Raw genomic sequence first — 15,655 nt, forward strand, 5'->3', positions numbered from 1 at the left:
TTCGAGGGGTAGCATGAACACCAGGCATTGCAGAAGCACTTTCAGGGCTGCTTCTTCCTCTGGTGCCTTGGGTAGCTTGTTGGGAAGGTGGAGGTGTTTGTGCAGGGTGAAGTGAGTCCTTTGGGAAGGGCTGGTGTCCCCAGTCCTTTTTTCTGTCCGTGAACGGGTTATGTGGGAATCACTTAGACCCAGAGGTATATGCCTAACTGTTACAATTCCTATGTAGTGCTGCAAGCACTTCTTCCTCCCTTTTGCCTTTCAGCATCATGAAAAAAGTCACTTTTTATGCCTTTTTCACCACAAAAATGCAAGTAATGTTGGAGAAATTTGGGATGAGGTCTAGCTGATGATCAGATATCTAGCTAAGCAAGTCTGACTTCTGAAATAATACCTCTTAAATGAATAAAGCATTATATTTCTTCTGTAGTAAAACTCTGGTCTATAAGACTTAGAAATGGCTTTTTTTGAACACCTCGGTGTATTTGTTTTATGCTGAATTACTAAAACATTGTTAGTTATCCTTTTGAAAACAGAGCTGGCAGTAGTAAACACTGAATTTAAAAAATGCTTGCTCTCTTGTGAATGCACGCAGTGTTTCAGTTGATGTTCGTCATCAGGGCTCTGTGAGCTGTAAATGTAGTTTACTGGGATTGCACACGGAAAACCCAGCTGAATTCCATGTAAAAGCAGAACTGGCAAGGTTGTAAATGGTGGTGGAAGTTGCCTTCCTTTTGTTTTTCTTTTTCCCTTCTGGTCAGTGTAAGAAGAATTTTCCGTTTCTTTTCTGTTGATCTAGTACTTGTGTCATTCTTCTAAATATAAAACTGTCCTAGAGCATCAGCCGTGCCTTTGTTTTCACGTCTTTTATGTGTTACTTCAAGTAAGTTTTAATTAGAAAAAAAAAAAAAAAAAAAAAGAGATTAAGTCCCTCTGCGTTGGTTTGATATGGAGGCTCAGTTTTCCCATCAAGAGCATATCTAATTCTGCCTGTCCGTGTCTGGGTGCTCTGATGCATATTTTTTTGTTGTTGTAGAGGGGGCTTTGGTGTGACCAGAGGGCTGAGACAGCTCCTTGCAGCTCAGGAAAGGGAGTAATTAATGGCCACATTAGCCTTAGCACCCTGTCGTAGCTCCAGTTGAGTAGGCCAGTTGGTAAAGATGGCCATGGATGGTGCTGTGGCATGTTTGTTGCACCTGCACGTTGTCATCTCTAGCCAAGAGCCTGTTGCCAGAATTCAGCCTGCCCCTAGATCCCAAACCGTAGATAGGGAGCCTTAAATAGGGAGCTACAATTAAAATGCAAATACAACGATGGGTATTAAAGCAGCTGTGAAGCAGAGCTAGCACTGCGCTGCTCGGACTGAAGTTACTTTCCATAAAAATCAATAAACGGAGTAAGTTCTTCACTGCAAATGGCCATTGCTCAATTGACACAACGAAGTTATCTGTCCATAAGTATGTTCATTATTTTTTTACCCACTTTTAGCTGTTAGTTTCTGAAATAAGGCGTTCCTCCAGAGACAAAGGACAAGAATTGGGTTTTCTGCATCCCACTGGATGGCTGTCAGTAACAGCTTTGTCTGTTTTTTCTCTAATACGGATGCTTTTGTGTTGGCTTCAGACAACCCTGTACCGCGTCTGAGTCTGTTAACTCTACTTCACCCCTAATTCAAGCCGCAATAATCTGAAATTTGACGGTGTAGTCTGTTACCATAGAAATCTCAGCGGGGATAAATTTAGCACTCCGCTTTCAGGCTCGAGCAGGGGAGCTGCAAGCAGCTTGCCCAGGTTGCTTGCAGCCTCGCGTCTTGGGCAGCTTTCCTCGTGCCGATGGCAAGCAGCAGATGAGGAGTGAGAGCAGGTACATCTTCCAGCCTTGCCTGGGGCTGTCTTTTCTGAGAAAGCAAAGAGTGAATAACTTGTCCTTCAGAAATGCTTCCTCTGCTCTCCGTGGTGGCTTAGATTTGTCTTTTTTTTTTTTTTTAAGGGAAGCTCCCATGAAGACAAAGGGATGACAGGGGTTATTCACTGTGATAAAATGCAGAAATGGGAATGTGTTTGGATGCCGCAGGACAACAGCTTGAAGAAAAAGTGTGATGCAGAAAGTTGCAGAGACCACCCCCACTGAACCGTAACAGCTCTGCTTTAAGTGGGGAAGATCCTTCGTGGACTTCCCATGTCTTTCAGGTGCTGTTTTAATTTTGCCAACTAACACTGTAAAGATCATGTCCAAGATTCAGCCCTGCTTCGTCCAGGAGCGAGAGAGATTTTGAGCATTTTGCCAAATGTTTGGAAATGGCTGTTTCTGTGCCCGAATATCCTGCTAAAGAAAGGCTTCCTCCCCCGAAATGCCTCACCCCAGCGGGGGGGCTGCTGGGGGGTCTGGCTGCATCCCAGCACGGAGAAGCAGCGCGGCTTTGCCATTGCACACCGAGAAGTTGCACGGGATATACTTGCAGTGTCATTTCATACCACATTAATTTCGAGTGCTTTGAGAGCAGCCAGGCAGGGGCCTGGTGCGTTTCAACTAAAACAAAATTTAACACTTCAAAGTGTGTACCTTTCTTTGCAGATAAACCCTTTCCAAAAATGCTCTGGTCTGAAAATAATGAAATTGGTTTCTTATCAGCTATCTGACCTATGACGATGAGATCAAACAGCTTTTACCTGACGCAACTGAAACAGCGAACTCTGATGCACAGGGGTGTGGGTTGTATTATTATTATTTTTTTTCCTCTCATGGCACTATTGATGTTATGGAAGTGCTTTGAGGCGCTGATCAGATTGTATCTGGCATCCCCGACCCCTGGGTTGTGTTCCACCCTGGTTAATTTGCAGGTTGCCTAAAGCCTCCGTGCAGTTTCACAAGGTTTTCATTTAAGGGATAACTGTAATTAAATGATTTCAAGAAGCCATGGTATTTGCTCTTATGTTGCATAAACAGAGGGTTGTTTTGGTTTATCTTAAACCTGTTGGCTGACAGAGGTTGTGTCTGCACCTGGGAAGCTTTGTTGGTTAAAATGCCGTGTGTGGATGAGCTCTAATCTAAATTAAGGTAAGAACTCGGCTGCTGAAATCCACCTGAAGTCAGCCACGTGGTCTTTTGTGCCCATGTAATGAGTCTGGTGTTGAAAGCACACTCAGGATTGAACCAGTAGTGCTTTCCTGTACAGGTATGCGACTCGCTGGAATTGTAGATGAGATTAAATTGAAAGAACAGGGCCAAGAATGCAAACAGGGCCGAGAGGGGTGTTCAACAGCTTCTGCTCCTCAGGAGGAAGAAGCAGTGGGAAGAGAACCTTCCTGGTGCGAGTTTACCACAGCCTCTGAGAGGAGAAAGCACAGGGGAAGCGATGCTGACCAAGTTAGCAGAAGTACCGACTGCTTGCAGCTTTTTGCCGCACATCCTAATCCTTGCCCTGGGTCTGAGCAGCTGTCTGCCCTCGCATCTACTTCTTTCACCTCAGCCTGCATGCCTGCCCTTCTGGGGAATGGCAGAAGGAGCTGTGGGTTTGCTTTCCAGGCATCTTACTGCTCTGGATGAGCTTTTCAGCACGGGATCATGGGCCAGGGTTGAGTCAAGCGCGGAGCATCCCACGGAGCGAGTAACGTGTACTCTGGTTTAGCAAAGCATTTTCTTCCTCGCTTTCATGCAAGAGACTGTCAGCTCCAGCAAATGGTTAAGCTGCTTAAAACCAGGTGTCATGGGGAATCTGCCTTGGAATGTTTACCGAGGCAGAGTGCTTAAAAATGCTGTTTTGAGGAAATTCATTGCAATGTGCTGATTGCATTTGTTTCTGCCTAATTCAGGCTTGTGATAGATTTTGGCTCCTGTCAGCATTTTCAGCATAGCTGAAAGCATCATGTAATCCACCAACAGATCAGTACCTGGGCTAATCAACAAGGTGTGTAAGAACATTAAATCAAGGTTAAGCTTTTGCACGAGCTCATCACTTGAGTGAGTTCTCCTGTATGATAATCCAAAGAGGTTTTATTCATTAGTGAGAGGAGCTGGCTGCTAGGTGGTGGCTGTGGAGCATGCTCAGGCAGTGAGCTGGGAACGAAACCCCTCTTTTTTCCCCAAAGGAAGTTCCTAAACGATTCTTCAAAATAGGTCAGCGGCAAGCCCAGCTGACTTTGGGGCTGCATCTGGCTACTTGCTTGCAACGTCCTCTAAGTGGGGGCTGCTGTGGGGCCATCCTAGGATGTGGTACCTCTGGTCTTGAGCAAAAACCCTTTCTTTTCAAGTGCAGCAGCTCAGGTAAGTCCAGAGGACCCCACAGGATGGATTTTCAGCCCGCGATGTTTTACGTGCGAGGAAATGGTCGGTGTCGGGGAGATGTGTCCTGGCCGGGTACGTGGGCAGAGACCTGTACAGAGTTGGCTCTGCGTTGGTCTGGGGGCAAGCTGGAGTGTAAGTGAGGGGCTAGCTCATCTCCGGAGCTTTTGGTTGTCCTCTCCCTGTGTCGCTGCGCCAGGTGAGGTGCCAGCCTGCCCAGCCAGCAGCGCGAGTGGCTTTGCTTTGCCTGCCCTTCTCTGACCGCGCTCGTGAGACTGGTTTCCCGACGTTGCAGCTGGAAACAAGGAAAGCCAGCACGTGGCTCTGGGCGCTGCACCAGCAAGTCACCACCGCTGAGGATAGCTACTTCTTTCCATCAAAAGCAAAATTAGTGAAGGGTGATGGAGACGGGACTCTGAAGTGTTGATGCTGTTCAAAGCCCTGTCATCATCTCCACTTGAGGGAAGCACGGGTTTTCAGGGACTCGGGCACTTTGCTTTTGGCCACATGATCACTTTGCTTGAAGACCAAATCTGCATCCAAATGATCTGAGGAAGGACACGCTGCTGGGACTGTGGCCCTGGGAGTAGCGGGGGAGTGAGTTGCTCCCAGTTCCTCAAAGAAAGCCTTTTACAGTGCTTCAAGCTTTCACATTTTAGTTTACCAGCTTGCTGCCGTGCTTAATACGGTGGCCACGGCAGCACAATAATGTGACTTTGTGGGTGCACTTGCTTGCCTTGGCATATCCTACGCCAGAAGGCACGTTTCTGGCTGCCCTTAGCCTGCTCTTTCTGAACATTGCCATGAGATTGCGTGGGGAACCGTGAGGAGCATCTCTTCCACCGTGGCATCACACAAAAAAAAAAGGCCCCAAAGATCATCAGGGCCAACCATCCTCCTCTTCTAAGGCATAAGATAAAAGATTGTGAGCCACAGGGGGGATTTCTGCTGACAGACAAGGCTGTCTCTTCCTTAAAATGTCTCCCTGTAGTCAGTGGCTAGATTGTGCCTCTGGAAATCTGGGTTTCACTCCTCATTTGTCGTAGGTTCCCTGTGTTGGCTTGTTCTGAGGCCCGGACTGGCTCAAATATCAGTTCCCCGTTTTCTGAAAGGTCGATTGTTCCTTGCTTTTGGCTCTGAGCAAACCTCAGGAGCTGCAGCCATCGGCAGAGCTCTTGGACTTGCAAAGACCTTGGAGGGGCTTGCGAAGACCTCGGAGGGGCTTGCGAGGGCTGGGAGGAAGAGCTGGTGCTGTTCCCGACCCCTGCAAAAGCCACTGGCCACAAACAGCACCGAGCAAAACCCGTCTCTTCGTTCCAAAGCAAGAACACGCTTTGCCGTGCCCCAAACTGCCGTGCTGCTGAGCTGAAAGCAATTAACGAAGCTGGTGCGGAGGGCAGGGAAAGTTGCCCTGGTTGAACTCCCGCAGCCTGGGTGCTTACGAAAGCAGCGCCCGGTGTGCTCCTGAAGCGCTGGCTCCTTGCCCTCCTCTGCCCCAGCAAACATCCTCCGGGCGCAAATAGGCATCGGGAGCCTGGGCGGGAGGGTGGCTCGTGCTAAAGCTGCTAATTGGTGCCTCGCAGCAGCGATTCCCGGAGCCGCCTCTGCTTCGTTGCCTCGCCGCTCGGCTCTGCACGTTCGCAGGCACCGTCCTGGGCTCCCGTTCCCTTTGGGTGTTTTATACTGGGGTTTGTGGCTTCTCTGCTTAACCCCTGGGAGCTCTGCGCTGGATGTGATTTGGGATTATCGTGCTTTCGATGCTCCCCGTGAGGACTTGGTTGGAAGAACCCCCCTGCCCTGGTGGAGGAGGCTTCATCTCCATCTGTACAAAAAACCCAAGGACTTTCCTACCTGAATTAGGAAGTGCTTTTCTCTTGGAAGAGATTTGATTTGCCCACCCACCCCAGCCCCGCTCCAGCAGGGACACCCCGAGCAGGGTGCCCAGCCCCACGTCCCGGCGCCTCCCGAAGCTCCCCAAGGAGGAGACCCCACAGGCTCTGGGCAGCCTGTGCCAGGGCTGCGGCACCCGCCCAGCACAGAAGTGCTGCCTGATATTTAGGCAGAAGAAACATCCCAAGGCTGCCTGGGGGCCGCTCTCCCAGCCGAGCACGCTCTGAGCTGGACTTTGTGCTTCGTGTTTGCTGGGTCGGGGCTGGAAGCCAGGAGCGCTCGGTGGCGCGATGCGTTTCGCAAGCCCTCTCGGTGGGTTTGCTGTGACAGCTCCCAGCCGTCCTGACCTGGCTTTGGTGGCGTTTCGGTCCCCTTGCTGAATTCTGCAGCAGAGGTGAGCATTGCTGGAGCAGTGGTTTCTCCTGGCTCCGTGGCTGGTTGCATGGGGAATGGATAACGAAGGCAGTGGGGAGCTGTAGGGCTGGGGCCCACGCTTGGTAGCCACAGCAGGCGCTGCAGGGAAAGCTCTCTTACCCTAAAGACACCTAATCTGTATTTAGCCGCTTGCATCTCCGTCTCCAGCATTGACTTTCAATGAGACTCGTGCTCCAAAGTCATTGCTATAAAAGGAAGCTTTCCTGTCCTTCCTTGCCTCACTTGCAAAGGGTAACGCACCCGTTAAGGAGGCTGTAACGGGTTCCCTCTCTGTAGGTGCCAGCAGACACCGGGAACATGTGCTCAGCAATAATCACATTTTTTTCCCCTGCAGTGCCCCCCATGCCCCCAAGAGCTGTGAGTCGAATCGCTTGCACGAGCCAAATTCTCATCCGTCCTGTGCCCGGCCTGCGTGCTGGGGCTGGCAAAGAGCACCGTACTCGTAAGGAGCCCTAAATGGGAGCAGCTTGCAGCTCTCAGCATGCCAGCATCCTCAGGAGAGGAGGAAGACGAGGGCGTGCAGCATCGTCGGGCCATTCCTCTGGCTCCCTGCTGCCCGTCCTCGCTGGGGGAGCAGTGTGAGCGGGTGTACCTCAGGCTGAGACACTTGGCATTTTCCCTGCCGTCCCGTCCTTGCGGGCTGGATTTTTCCATAGCACTTGGCACGGGCTGTGCTCCCTGGCCAGCACTGCTGCCAGCTGCCAGCATCGAGCCCCTGCTGCTCGGCACACAAAGTGGGACTCCAGCACGATCAGCAGGGTGGGCACAGATAACTATATATATATTTTTTTTTCTTTCTGAATGTTCCGGTTTCTTATTTCTGGACTTGAACATCAGAGGCAATCCACAGCCTCTTTGCTGGGGCTTGGCAGGGTTTGTGCCATGTTGCACGCAGCCTCCCGGGGTGGGACCTGAAGCAAACCCATGGGAGATGAGGGCACCGTGGGAGGGACTGAAGGTCCCCGTGTTTCTGCAAGTCCCTTCTTGTTTGCTAAAATAACACGTTTTCTTCTCTCACGTCTCCCAGGAGTTGTTCCGGGGCGTATGTGAGTTCACACAAACATGTTCTTTCTGGTACAAAGAGCTTGTGTTTTGTGTTGTCTTAAGGAGCGTTTTATCTTTGGTTGGGGTTTTTTTTTGGAAAAATGAAAGCATTGGCTGTGCAAACGTAAGTGGTAAAGTAGGAGGAGGAGATAACAGAAAGGTGACAAACTTGGGAATCACCACGGTATGTGGCCCGAGATGCTTGGGCCAGGCTTCTAGAGAAAAAGCAATAGCAGGCAGCTCTTCCGTACCAGCAGGGCTCAAAGTACCTTACAGAAGAGGCCAGGATGGCAGGGGCGAGATGCTTTGTCCCCAGGACTCCGTCTTCCCAAGGTCAGCAGCACGCAAGAAGCCGGGATTCACACTGCAGCGTGCTGGCTGCAAGACCCTGCTACCGTGGTGGTGGCTCCAGGGGGAGGTCTGCGCTGTCCCGGCAGTGTGTGGGGATGGATTTAGTGGGTTTTCTCAGCTTTGGAGAGTCGGGCGGGCTCAGGAGATCTGGCTCAGCATGGCCTCAGCTCCTGAGCGTAATTCTGGCGTGCTTTCCCAGACACGTCAGCTGGCGCTGTCTGAGCAGATGCTCGTCGGCTCTTCCAGGCCGTGGGGTGTCCCCCGTGCACATAACAGCCTGGGTTTCTGGAAGGAGTCTCTGCTGTGCAAGACTCCATGGTCTTGAGTCACATAAAGTGTAGTAGCAGTGACAGAAGCAACATTTTCAGTGAATTTATTGTCTAGGATGAATGTGCTCTATGGGTAGCTATGGAAAGTGAATTTCTAGCTACAAAGAGTTAAATTCACTTGTATTTAAATAATGCTGACTATGTTTTAAAACTTCCAAAACCACTTCTGTTATATTTGTTTTGTTTTGTTTTGTTGTTTTTTTAGGAGAGCTAGGGGATCTCGACTTTGGTAAATAAAAGGTAAGTGAAAAGTAATTAGCAGCAAGTGACTGGGGTTGGTCTTGGCTTTGGTGTGGGAAGCTGGAGGAGGAGGATGAGCGACTGGTTACAAGCTCTTTCTTCTCTTTCTACCTTTCAGTCCGTGGCAAGATGCAGCCCTGATTTGACCGGTAGCTCACGGGCTGTTAAGCGAGAGGTTCACCCAGCCTGGAAGGTGCCTCTGGCTAAAGGGTCTGTGCAGCCAGAGGGGGAGGGTTCCCCCTGAACTTTTCCCCCCGAAGGATTTGATGGGCTTTTTATTATTACCCGGGGAGAACACGCCTGTGAGCACGGCAGTTCATGCAGGATTAGCTGGCTGCCTTGTGTCACTGTGGCTCTTTTCCTGCTGTTCCCCATGGGTGTGAGCGTGCTGCGGGCAGATCCCCGGTTTGGCCAAGCTGCTGGGAGGAGCAGGTTGGCCGGGGACGTGCAGCATCCTCCCCACCACCCTTTGGCAGCGAGCACCACGCCTGCTGCCCTTCGTTTGGCTGCACGTGGAAGGTCCTGGCTCCGTCTCCAGCCCCGTGCTTGGTACCGGGCAGCCCCGCGAGCCCTCCCTCTTATCAGCAAAAATTCTCAGCAGTCGGGGGATTTCCATCGCCGGCTCTCGGATGAGCGCAGGCTCCTTGCAGTCCTCTCCCACCTACCCCTGGTTGCAGCGGGTGCTTGTCGGAGGAGGGCTGGTGCCAGTGGGATTCGCAGCCCCGGAGCCTTGGAACGGGTGAAACGGGGTGGTAAGAAAGGGTATTTTCATGCAGCTGATGTGGGAGGTCGAGGAGGGGCCTCTCACAGCTCACTTGTCCCCCTGTGCCATGGGAGAGGGTTGACAAGGACAGAAGTGACCAAAGTCAGCTCTCTCAGTTCGCAGCACGTGAGGGAGCCGAGCACAGAGGTGCTGCTCACCCTGCAGGGGCTCAGGTTTTCCCCGTACACTGCTCTGGACATTTGCCGTGGTCACCAGCACTGTTGGGCAGCTCCCTGGGCTTGTGCGTTTTGCCCCATGCCTGGGGATGCTCCCCGGAAGCCACCCCCGGGCAGGGAGCAAATCCTGATACCTGCCCTCAAGGATTTTGCTTCTATGTGCTTCCAAGCTTTTATTGTATTTCTTTGCCTGCAGACGTGGGGATTAGACCGCCGATGAGTATTTTTCCTGAAATTGCTTTTCTGCACTAATCCAGTTTAGCCTGGCTGGGATGCCTGTGCTACATCTTTGATTTGTAGTTCAGCGGTGATTAAATTCCCTAGATAAGATACGGGCCTCTTTGTCAATCCAGCGTGAGAATAAGGCTTAAACAGAGGTGCCGAGCAGGGGAGGCTCAGCTGATGGTAGAAATAACCGCTGTAGAAGTAACCGCCAGAGGTGGACGTGTACTTTAATCCCACCAGTATTGGCTTGGTGTGACCGATGGGGCTATAAGAGGGGGGGAGTGTGGGGCTTGCTGCTGCTGTCCCCATCGTGCCACCATCAGGCCGGGCTGGGCAGGATGGTGGGCACCGGAGTCTGTGGGGTGGACGAAAAGCAGAGAAGGGAGCACTGAGGAGCAGGAGCAGGCTGGGCTGGGGCTTGGTTTCCGGGCTAAGCCACCCCTCCCGACGAGGAGCAGCATCCGCTGCAGGGAGCGGCGGCTCCGTCCTGGTCCCCTGCTGCCACCGGGGTCTCGATGCTGCTCCTCATCCCGCTCACCAGGAGAGCCCCCACGGCCCACGGAAGGGAGGTCCGGGAGCAGGCATTCCCCAAATGGCTCTGATTCAAGACCAGGGAGATCCTGCTCGCCGGGGACAGGACATGGAGGTAATTAGCCTTGAGAAGCCACGAGCCTTCGGCTCGCAGAGAGGAGTGTGATGAGGGTCTGGTGTTCGCGTGTCCCGTCTGGGTGTTGTCCCCACCAAACAAAACTTATTTGTAGCCCAGGCTAATGCAAAGCTGAGTCTGCTCTGCGAGTCCCTGTTGCAAATCGCTGTGTTGATTCTCTTAGGGGTGAGTCACAGGATGTGAGTCCAGAGGCTCGTGATGTCCCCCGGGCGCAGAAATCCAGCAGGCAGGGTGGGGAGGAGACAACAGCTGCTGTCACCCCGTAGGATGTCAGCACAAGGAGCCGTGCACGGAGAAAGCAAACTCGTTTTTGTGCTGGTGGTTGGGATTTTGGGTGCCACGCTGTTCCTGTCCAGGAGCAATGCGATCCTTGGTGCTTCTGTGCCCTGGAAAGACAGCGAGAAGGAGCGTGGTGCCAGCCAGCAGCTGTGGGAGCGTGCTTGGTGGTGCTTCTCTAAAGCTTTGCCCAATGTGTAACCCCCCGAGCCCATTTAGGATTTGGGGAAGAATAAAATGGGGGAGTCTTAGTGGAGGTGGCCCTGTGCTTCGTGTCAGAGCGGGGCATGCAGCTGGTAGATTGGATTTTTTGCCTTTCCCTTCCGGGAGGAGCAAACTGGCATGAAAAGTGGATGCAGGTGCTTTGGAGCTGGTTGTGTGTTGAGATATCGTCATCTTCCTCGCTTGCACTGGGCTCCTCGCCTCATCCCCGCATGCTGCCAGACAGGGACATACACGGGGGGAAAAGGTCTTCACTAACTCGCCCCCCATTTCCTTTCCTCCACTCATTAAGGATGCTGTTTATTGCTGTGGGAGAACAGATGGAGCTGTGTTTTTTTTTCCTATTCTATATTTAAAGTGCTTTCAGAGGAGTTTGCAGACCATTGTCTCAGCCATGGCTATAGAAGTGACTTCTAAACAATTCCTGCCACGGCAACCCAGCACCCGACTGTCCCCTTTTATTCTCACGTAGTCCAGGTTTGAAGACGCAGTCTTATTCTTGCTGATTTGTTATGTCCCTGCTCTGCATTCAGAATCAGCCCTGTTCCTCCCCTGGGACTGTCAGCTCCAAAACACTGCTCTCCCCACCCAGTTCCCCTAAAAATTTTCCCTAAAAATTGCAGTGGGGTGGGTGCACCCACATCCTTCTGTGCATGTGGTAGCGTTGCTACATCCAGAACAAGGTCCTGCGTTAGGGAGAGGAAATGGTTTTTCATAATCAGTCATTTTTAATGTACATTCTTGCTGTCTTTTGAGATTTGGGATGCATGTAGGGCTTATTTTCCCAGCTGTTTCTCCGCACGATCACATCTGTCACAGACCTTTAGCATAAAGCTTCCCATGTAGCAGTTAAGGGAAGACTGGGAGGGGGAGCATCCCTGCACATTCCAGGCACTGCGAGGCTTGTGGGTATGTCTGAGATTTGTCAGTTCACGGCCGTGATTACTGATAGTAAAAATATTTGGCACTGGACTACCAAGCAGGTATTTGAAAATGTATTCGTGGCTTGCACTTCGATTCTCAGGAAAGCCACTTATCTATGACTGGTTTCTTTCTTGCTCAAGAAGCCTTCATGCAGTGCTCACCAGGCAGGGGTAACCTTTGGGCTGTCAAAGTATTTGTTTAGTCTAGTTTTTTTTTGTTTGCTTTTAAGAGGATTGTGTGCAAGAATTGCTGAAACTGGGAAAAATTCAGCACTTTAGGTGTTCCTGTGACAATAATGCTGCACATCTAGAGCTGGAGTTTGTGCCTGTGTGGAGCCGTGGAGGGCTTTAACCCTCCAGCCCAGCAGCAGAACCCCTACAAGACCCTACCAAGTTTCTGCACGGTTTGCCAGGGGCAGAACCCAGGGTGTGCAAACCCCTCTCCCTCCAGAGTGTTCCAGCGGGACCCAAAACAACTGTCTTCTCCAAGGGAAAAGTGTTTCTACAAAAGTTCTCTCTTTCCTTTCCGTCTGAAGCCTCCTGCATCCTTACCCCAACTGCATTCCTGGCATACCAGCCCCGGGATGGCTTCTGAAGTGTCTCAAGCAGGCTGGAGTATCTCCTGCTCAGACTCTCCCGCCTGGGATGCAAATTTCCTCTTTCTGCATTCCAGAAAAGGGCACTGAATCCTTCCGGGCTTGCTCCTCCTCACCCTGCCTGCGGAGACCCACTGGTGTAATAACAGCCAGCTGCAGCCCCGGCAGTTGCTTGTCTTCATGTTTCCTTTATCTCCATATTCCCAGCAGAGCTCTACCGTCTGAGGAATTTGGGCTTGGGAGTTATTTTCTGCTTGATCTGGTTTTCAAGCAAGGGAAAAACTTGTATGGGGCGGGGAGGAAGGGAGAACAATGTTAGGAGGGGATTAAAAGCCCTTTGGGTTGCTGAGCTCGAGCAGGGAATTTGGATTTGGATATAGCTTTTGATTGCAGAGGGCTTTATGTTCAGAGCTGGTGGTGCTCTGTATCCAGGCTGGCATGTCTGCTGGGGGTCTGACCTGGATGGTGGGGTTTGCCAGGCTGGTGCTGGAGGCGTGTACCTTCTCCCTGGTGCAAACCTGGGAGAGCAAAGCATGGCTCGGGCTCTGTGCTGCAGCGGTGCTGTCAGCCAGCAGAGCCTGCCTGCTCGCCCGCGTGCTCCTGGCCTTTCTGGCCACCCTCCAAGCTGCAGAGCAGCCCTGGTGACACCAGAGGAGGTATTGCCAGTGCTTGCATCAGCCACTGTGTTTGTGGTCAAAGGACCAGCGTGTTCTGCAGGCAGCAGGAAATGGGTTAATTTTTCCCTTGGCTCTAGTGCAGCGATGTGTCTGTTCTTCCACAATGTTTAACCCTGTAGAGTATTTTTGCAAGTGTTTCTGGAAAAAAAAGAAAGCAGCTGCTGGACCTTTCTGTCACCACCCTGCCACGTGGGTTAATCCCCAAATCCCATGTCAGTAAACATCTCCAGCAAGTACCCACTTACCAGCCTGGAAACTCTGCAAGCAGCCAACGGAGAGGAAGGCTTAGCCTCATCCTCTGCTGCTCAAGTTCCGCTAGCATCTGTGGGATACCAGAGACAGCACACGGGGATGTGGTTTTGAGGTGATTTAGGAGAGTGACTCTAATAAGCCACCAGCTCCACAAGCTTGAGCAAGTCAGGCGGGAGGGTAGAAATGCCACCCCATTACCTCCTCCGCGTGGCCAGCTGCGATGCCAGCGGCGTGGGCTGGACTGGGGCATGGCCCCAGAGCTGCATGTGATGGCTTGGCAGCTGGTGTTTCTTGTCCTATGCTGCCCTGCTGGAGAGCACAGCTTTCAAAGAAGCTGCCTGAGACCTAACCCACAGCCTTTTTGTCATCGTCTTGTTGCTTGGGTCCTGTGGTGACTTTTTAAGGGAATCCCCTGGGGCAGCCTTGTGCTGTTTGCAGGACAAGGTAATTTCTGTATTCGCTCTAAGCACCCTGAAATCCATTTACACTTTGGGTCTGATAGATGTAAGTGAAATGGGGAAAGGGTAAGAGATCAGGGAAGAGGAGGGCGGTGTGAAGCCAGGTGGTGGAGGAGAACAGGCTTTGTGGCAGAGGAAGAGGTCTGCATTTGTGGGTGCTGTCCCAGCCTGGTTGTGTCTCTGGACAGTCCCATTGGTGAGGTCTGGGAGAACAGCTGCAAAGGGGTGTGCACAGACTGTGCAACGCCTGTGAGATCTGTCATGCTGCTGGCACCTTGGGAGCAGCTTCTTAAAGCAGAGGCTGGTTTGTACAGGGTGGTGGCGAGCAGCTGTGTAATGCGAGGCCAGGCTGTCTTTGCTATCCAGAGTATCCAGAGTCCTTGGTGATTTGTAGGCAGCACCTTGCTTATTAGGAGTACCGAGGTAATCGTTCCTGATGCTTTAAGGAGAATATGACAATATGACCCTGGACATGGTCCTGAACAAGCTGCTTCAGCAGGGGGGTTGGATCATATGTCCTCCAGAGGTCCCTTCCAACCTTAATCGTTCTGTGATTCTCTGATATGAGGAAGTTCTCCTGAATCAGCACTGTAGGGTTGGCTTGCAGGTGCAGAGAGATGATGGCTTTTTCCCTGGAGTGCTTTTTTGATAAGCAAATGGGAAAGGGAGGATGCAGCTGCCCTGAGTCAGCTTGAGGCTGAAGCTGTGGCACGTGTTAAGCTCACGTCTTTCAAGGTGCGTCGTGTGGGTGTCGTGTTGAGAGCTGGTGGCTTTGCTAATGTGCTGGGCTTTGTTTTTGTCTGCAGGCTGGTTCCCCAGGGTGCTGTGGTAACACCGGGTTCTGCAGAGAGGCCATGACCACCTAGCAGTCCCCAGCCCTGGGTGTCTCAGCGGGCTCGAGATGGCGGCGCAGAGGATCCGGGCAGCCAACTCCAGTGCCCTGCCACGGTGCAAGTCGGAGGGGACGCTCATTGACCTCAGCGACGGCTTCTCAGAAAGCAGCCTGTGCGACGTGAAAGGTGCGGGGGCCCAGTGGGCCAGCAGGGGTCACAGCCCCCCTGGGACGGGACACGTATTGACCCAGTGCCACCTTGTCACATGCAGGAGAAGAAATGGCTTAGCCAGACAGAGCCAGTGACAAGACAATTGCACGGGGTTGTTTTCCCTTCCCCAGAACAGATTGTTTGAGTAATCCTATTGTTTCCTTTTGTCACTTTTTTTTTTATACTTTATTTACCTTACCCAGCCTAACAGTTGCATTCAAATGAGAGAGAAATTACTGTTTCCTCATTATAAATGGATCCCAAGAAGTAACTCCAGGTGGAGGTAGAAGTTAGTACGTGCTGAAGGTCTTTAAAAATAAGCATGCACAAAAGTGATTATTTTTTCACAAGGGGCAAGAAGAGACCAGAACATCAAATGCTTTTGCGTTAGTTTGTTTTTAATGCGAAAATAGGAATTACTCACATCCTTTTAGTCATTACTCATTCTCATGAGGGAAGTGATTGTCCCGCTCCGCTCTGCACTGATGCGGCCTCCCTTTGAGCACTGTGTGCAGTTTGGGGCATCGTAGTATAAAAAGGACATAAAACTATTGGAGAATGTCCAAAGGAGGGATACAAAGATGGGGAAGGGTCTAGAAGGCAAGACGTATGAGGAGTGGCTGAGGTCCCTTGGTTTGTTCAGCCCAGAGCAGAGCAGGCTGAGGGGAGGCCTCATGGCGGCCTGCAGCTCCCTCACGAGGGGAGCGGAGGGGCAGGCGCTGAGCTCTGCTCTCTGGGGACAGCGACAGGACCCGAGGGAACGGCATGGAGCTGGGACAGGGGAGGGTCAGGCTGGGTGTTAGGGAAAGG

General features: G+C 51.8%; 1 protein-coding gene across 3 annotated transcripts in view; it reads left to right on the forward strand.

The window, feature by feature from the left end:
• SH3BP4 (SH3 domain binding protein 4) overlaps positions 1-15,655 on the forward strand; it is a 40,033-nt gene that overhangs the window by 9,002 nt on the left and 15,376 nt on the right. Inside the window, exons 2-3 of one of the 3 annotated variants that reach the window (XM_066999888.1) lie at positions 1,987-2,186; positions 14,609-14,821. In XM_066999888.1, coding sequence (XP_066855989.1) covers positions 14,704-14,821 — 118 coding nt within the window. In that variant the 5' untranslated portion in view covers positions 1,987-2,186; positions 14,609-14,703. Of the gene's footprint in view, positions 1-1,986; positions 2,187-9,893; positions 10,378-14,608; positions 14,822-15,655 lie in introns of those variants that run through there. The other 2 variants (XM_013178757.3, XM_066999887.1) reach the window with 2 other exon arrangements.

This window comes from Anser cygnoides, chromosome 6 (assembly GCF_040182565.1).
Source record: "Anser cygnoides isolate HZ-2024a breed goose chromosome 6, Taihu_goose_T2T_genome, whole genome shotgun sequence".
Classification (NCBI taxonomy): Eukaryota; Metazoa; Chordata; class Aves; order Anseriformes; family Anatidae; genus Anser; species Anser cygnoides.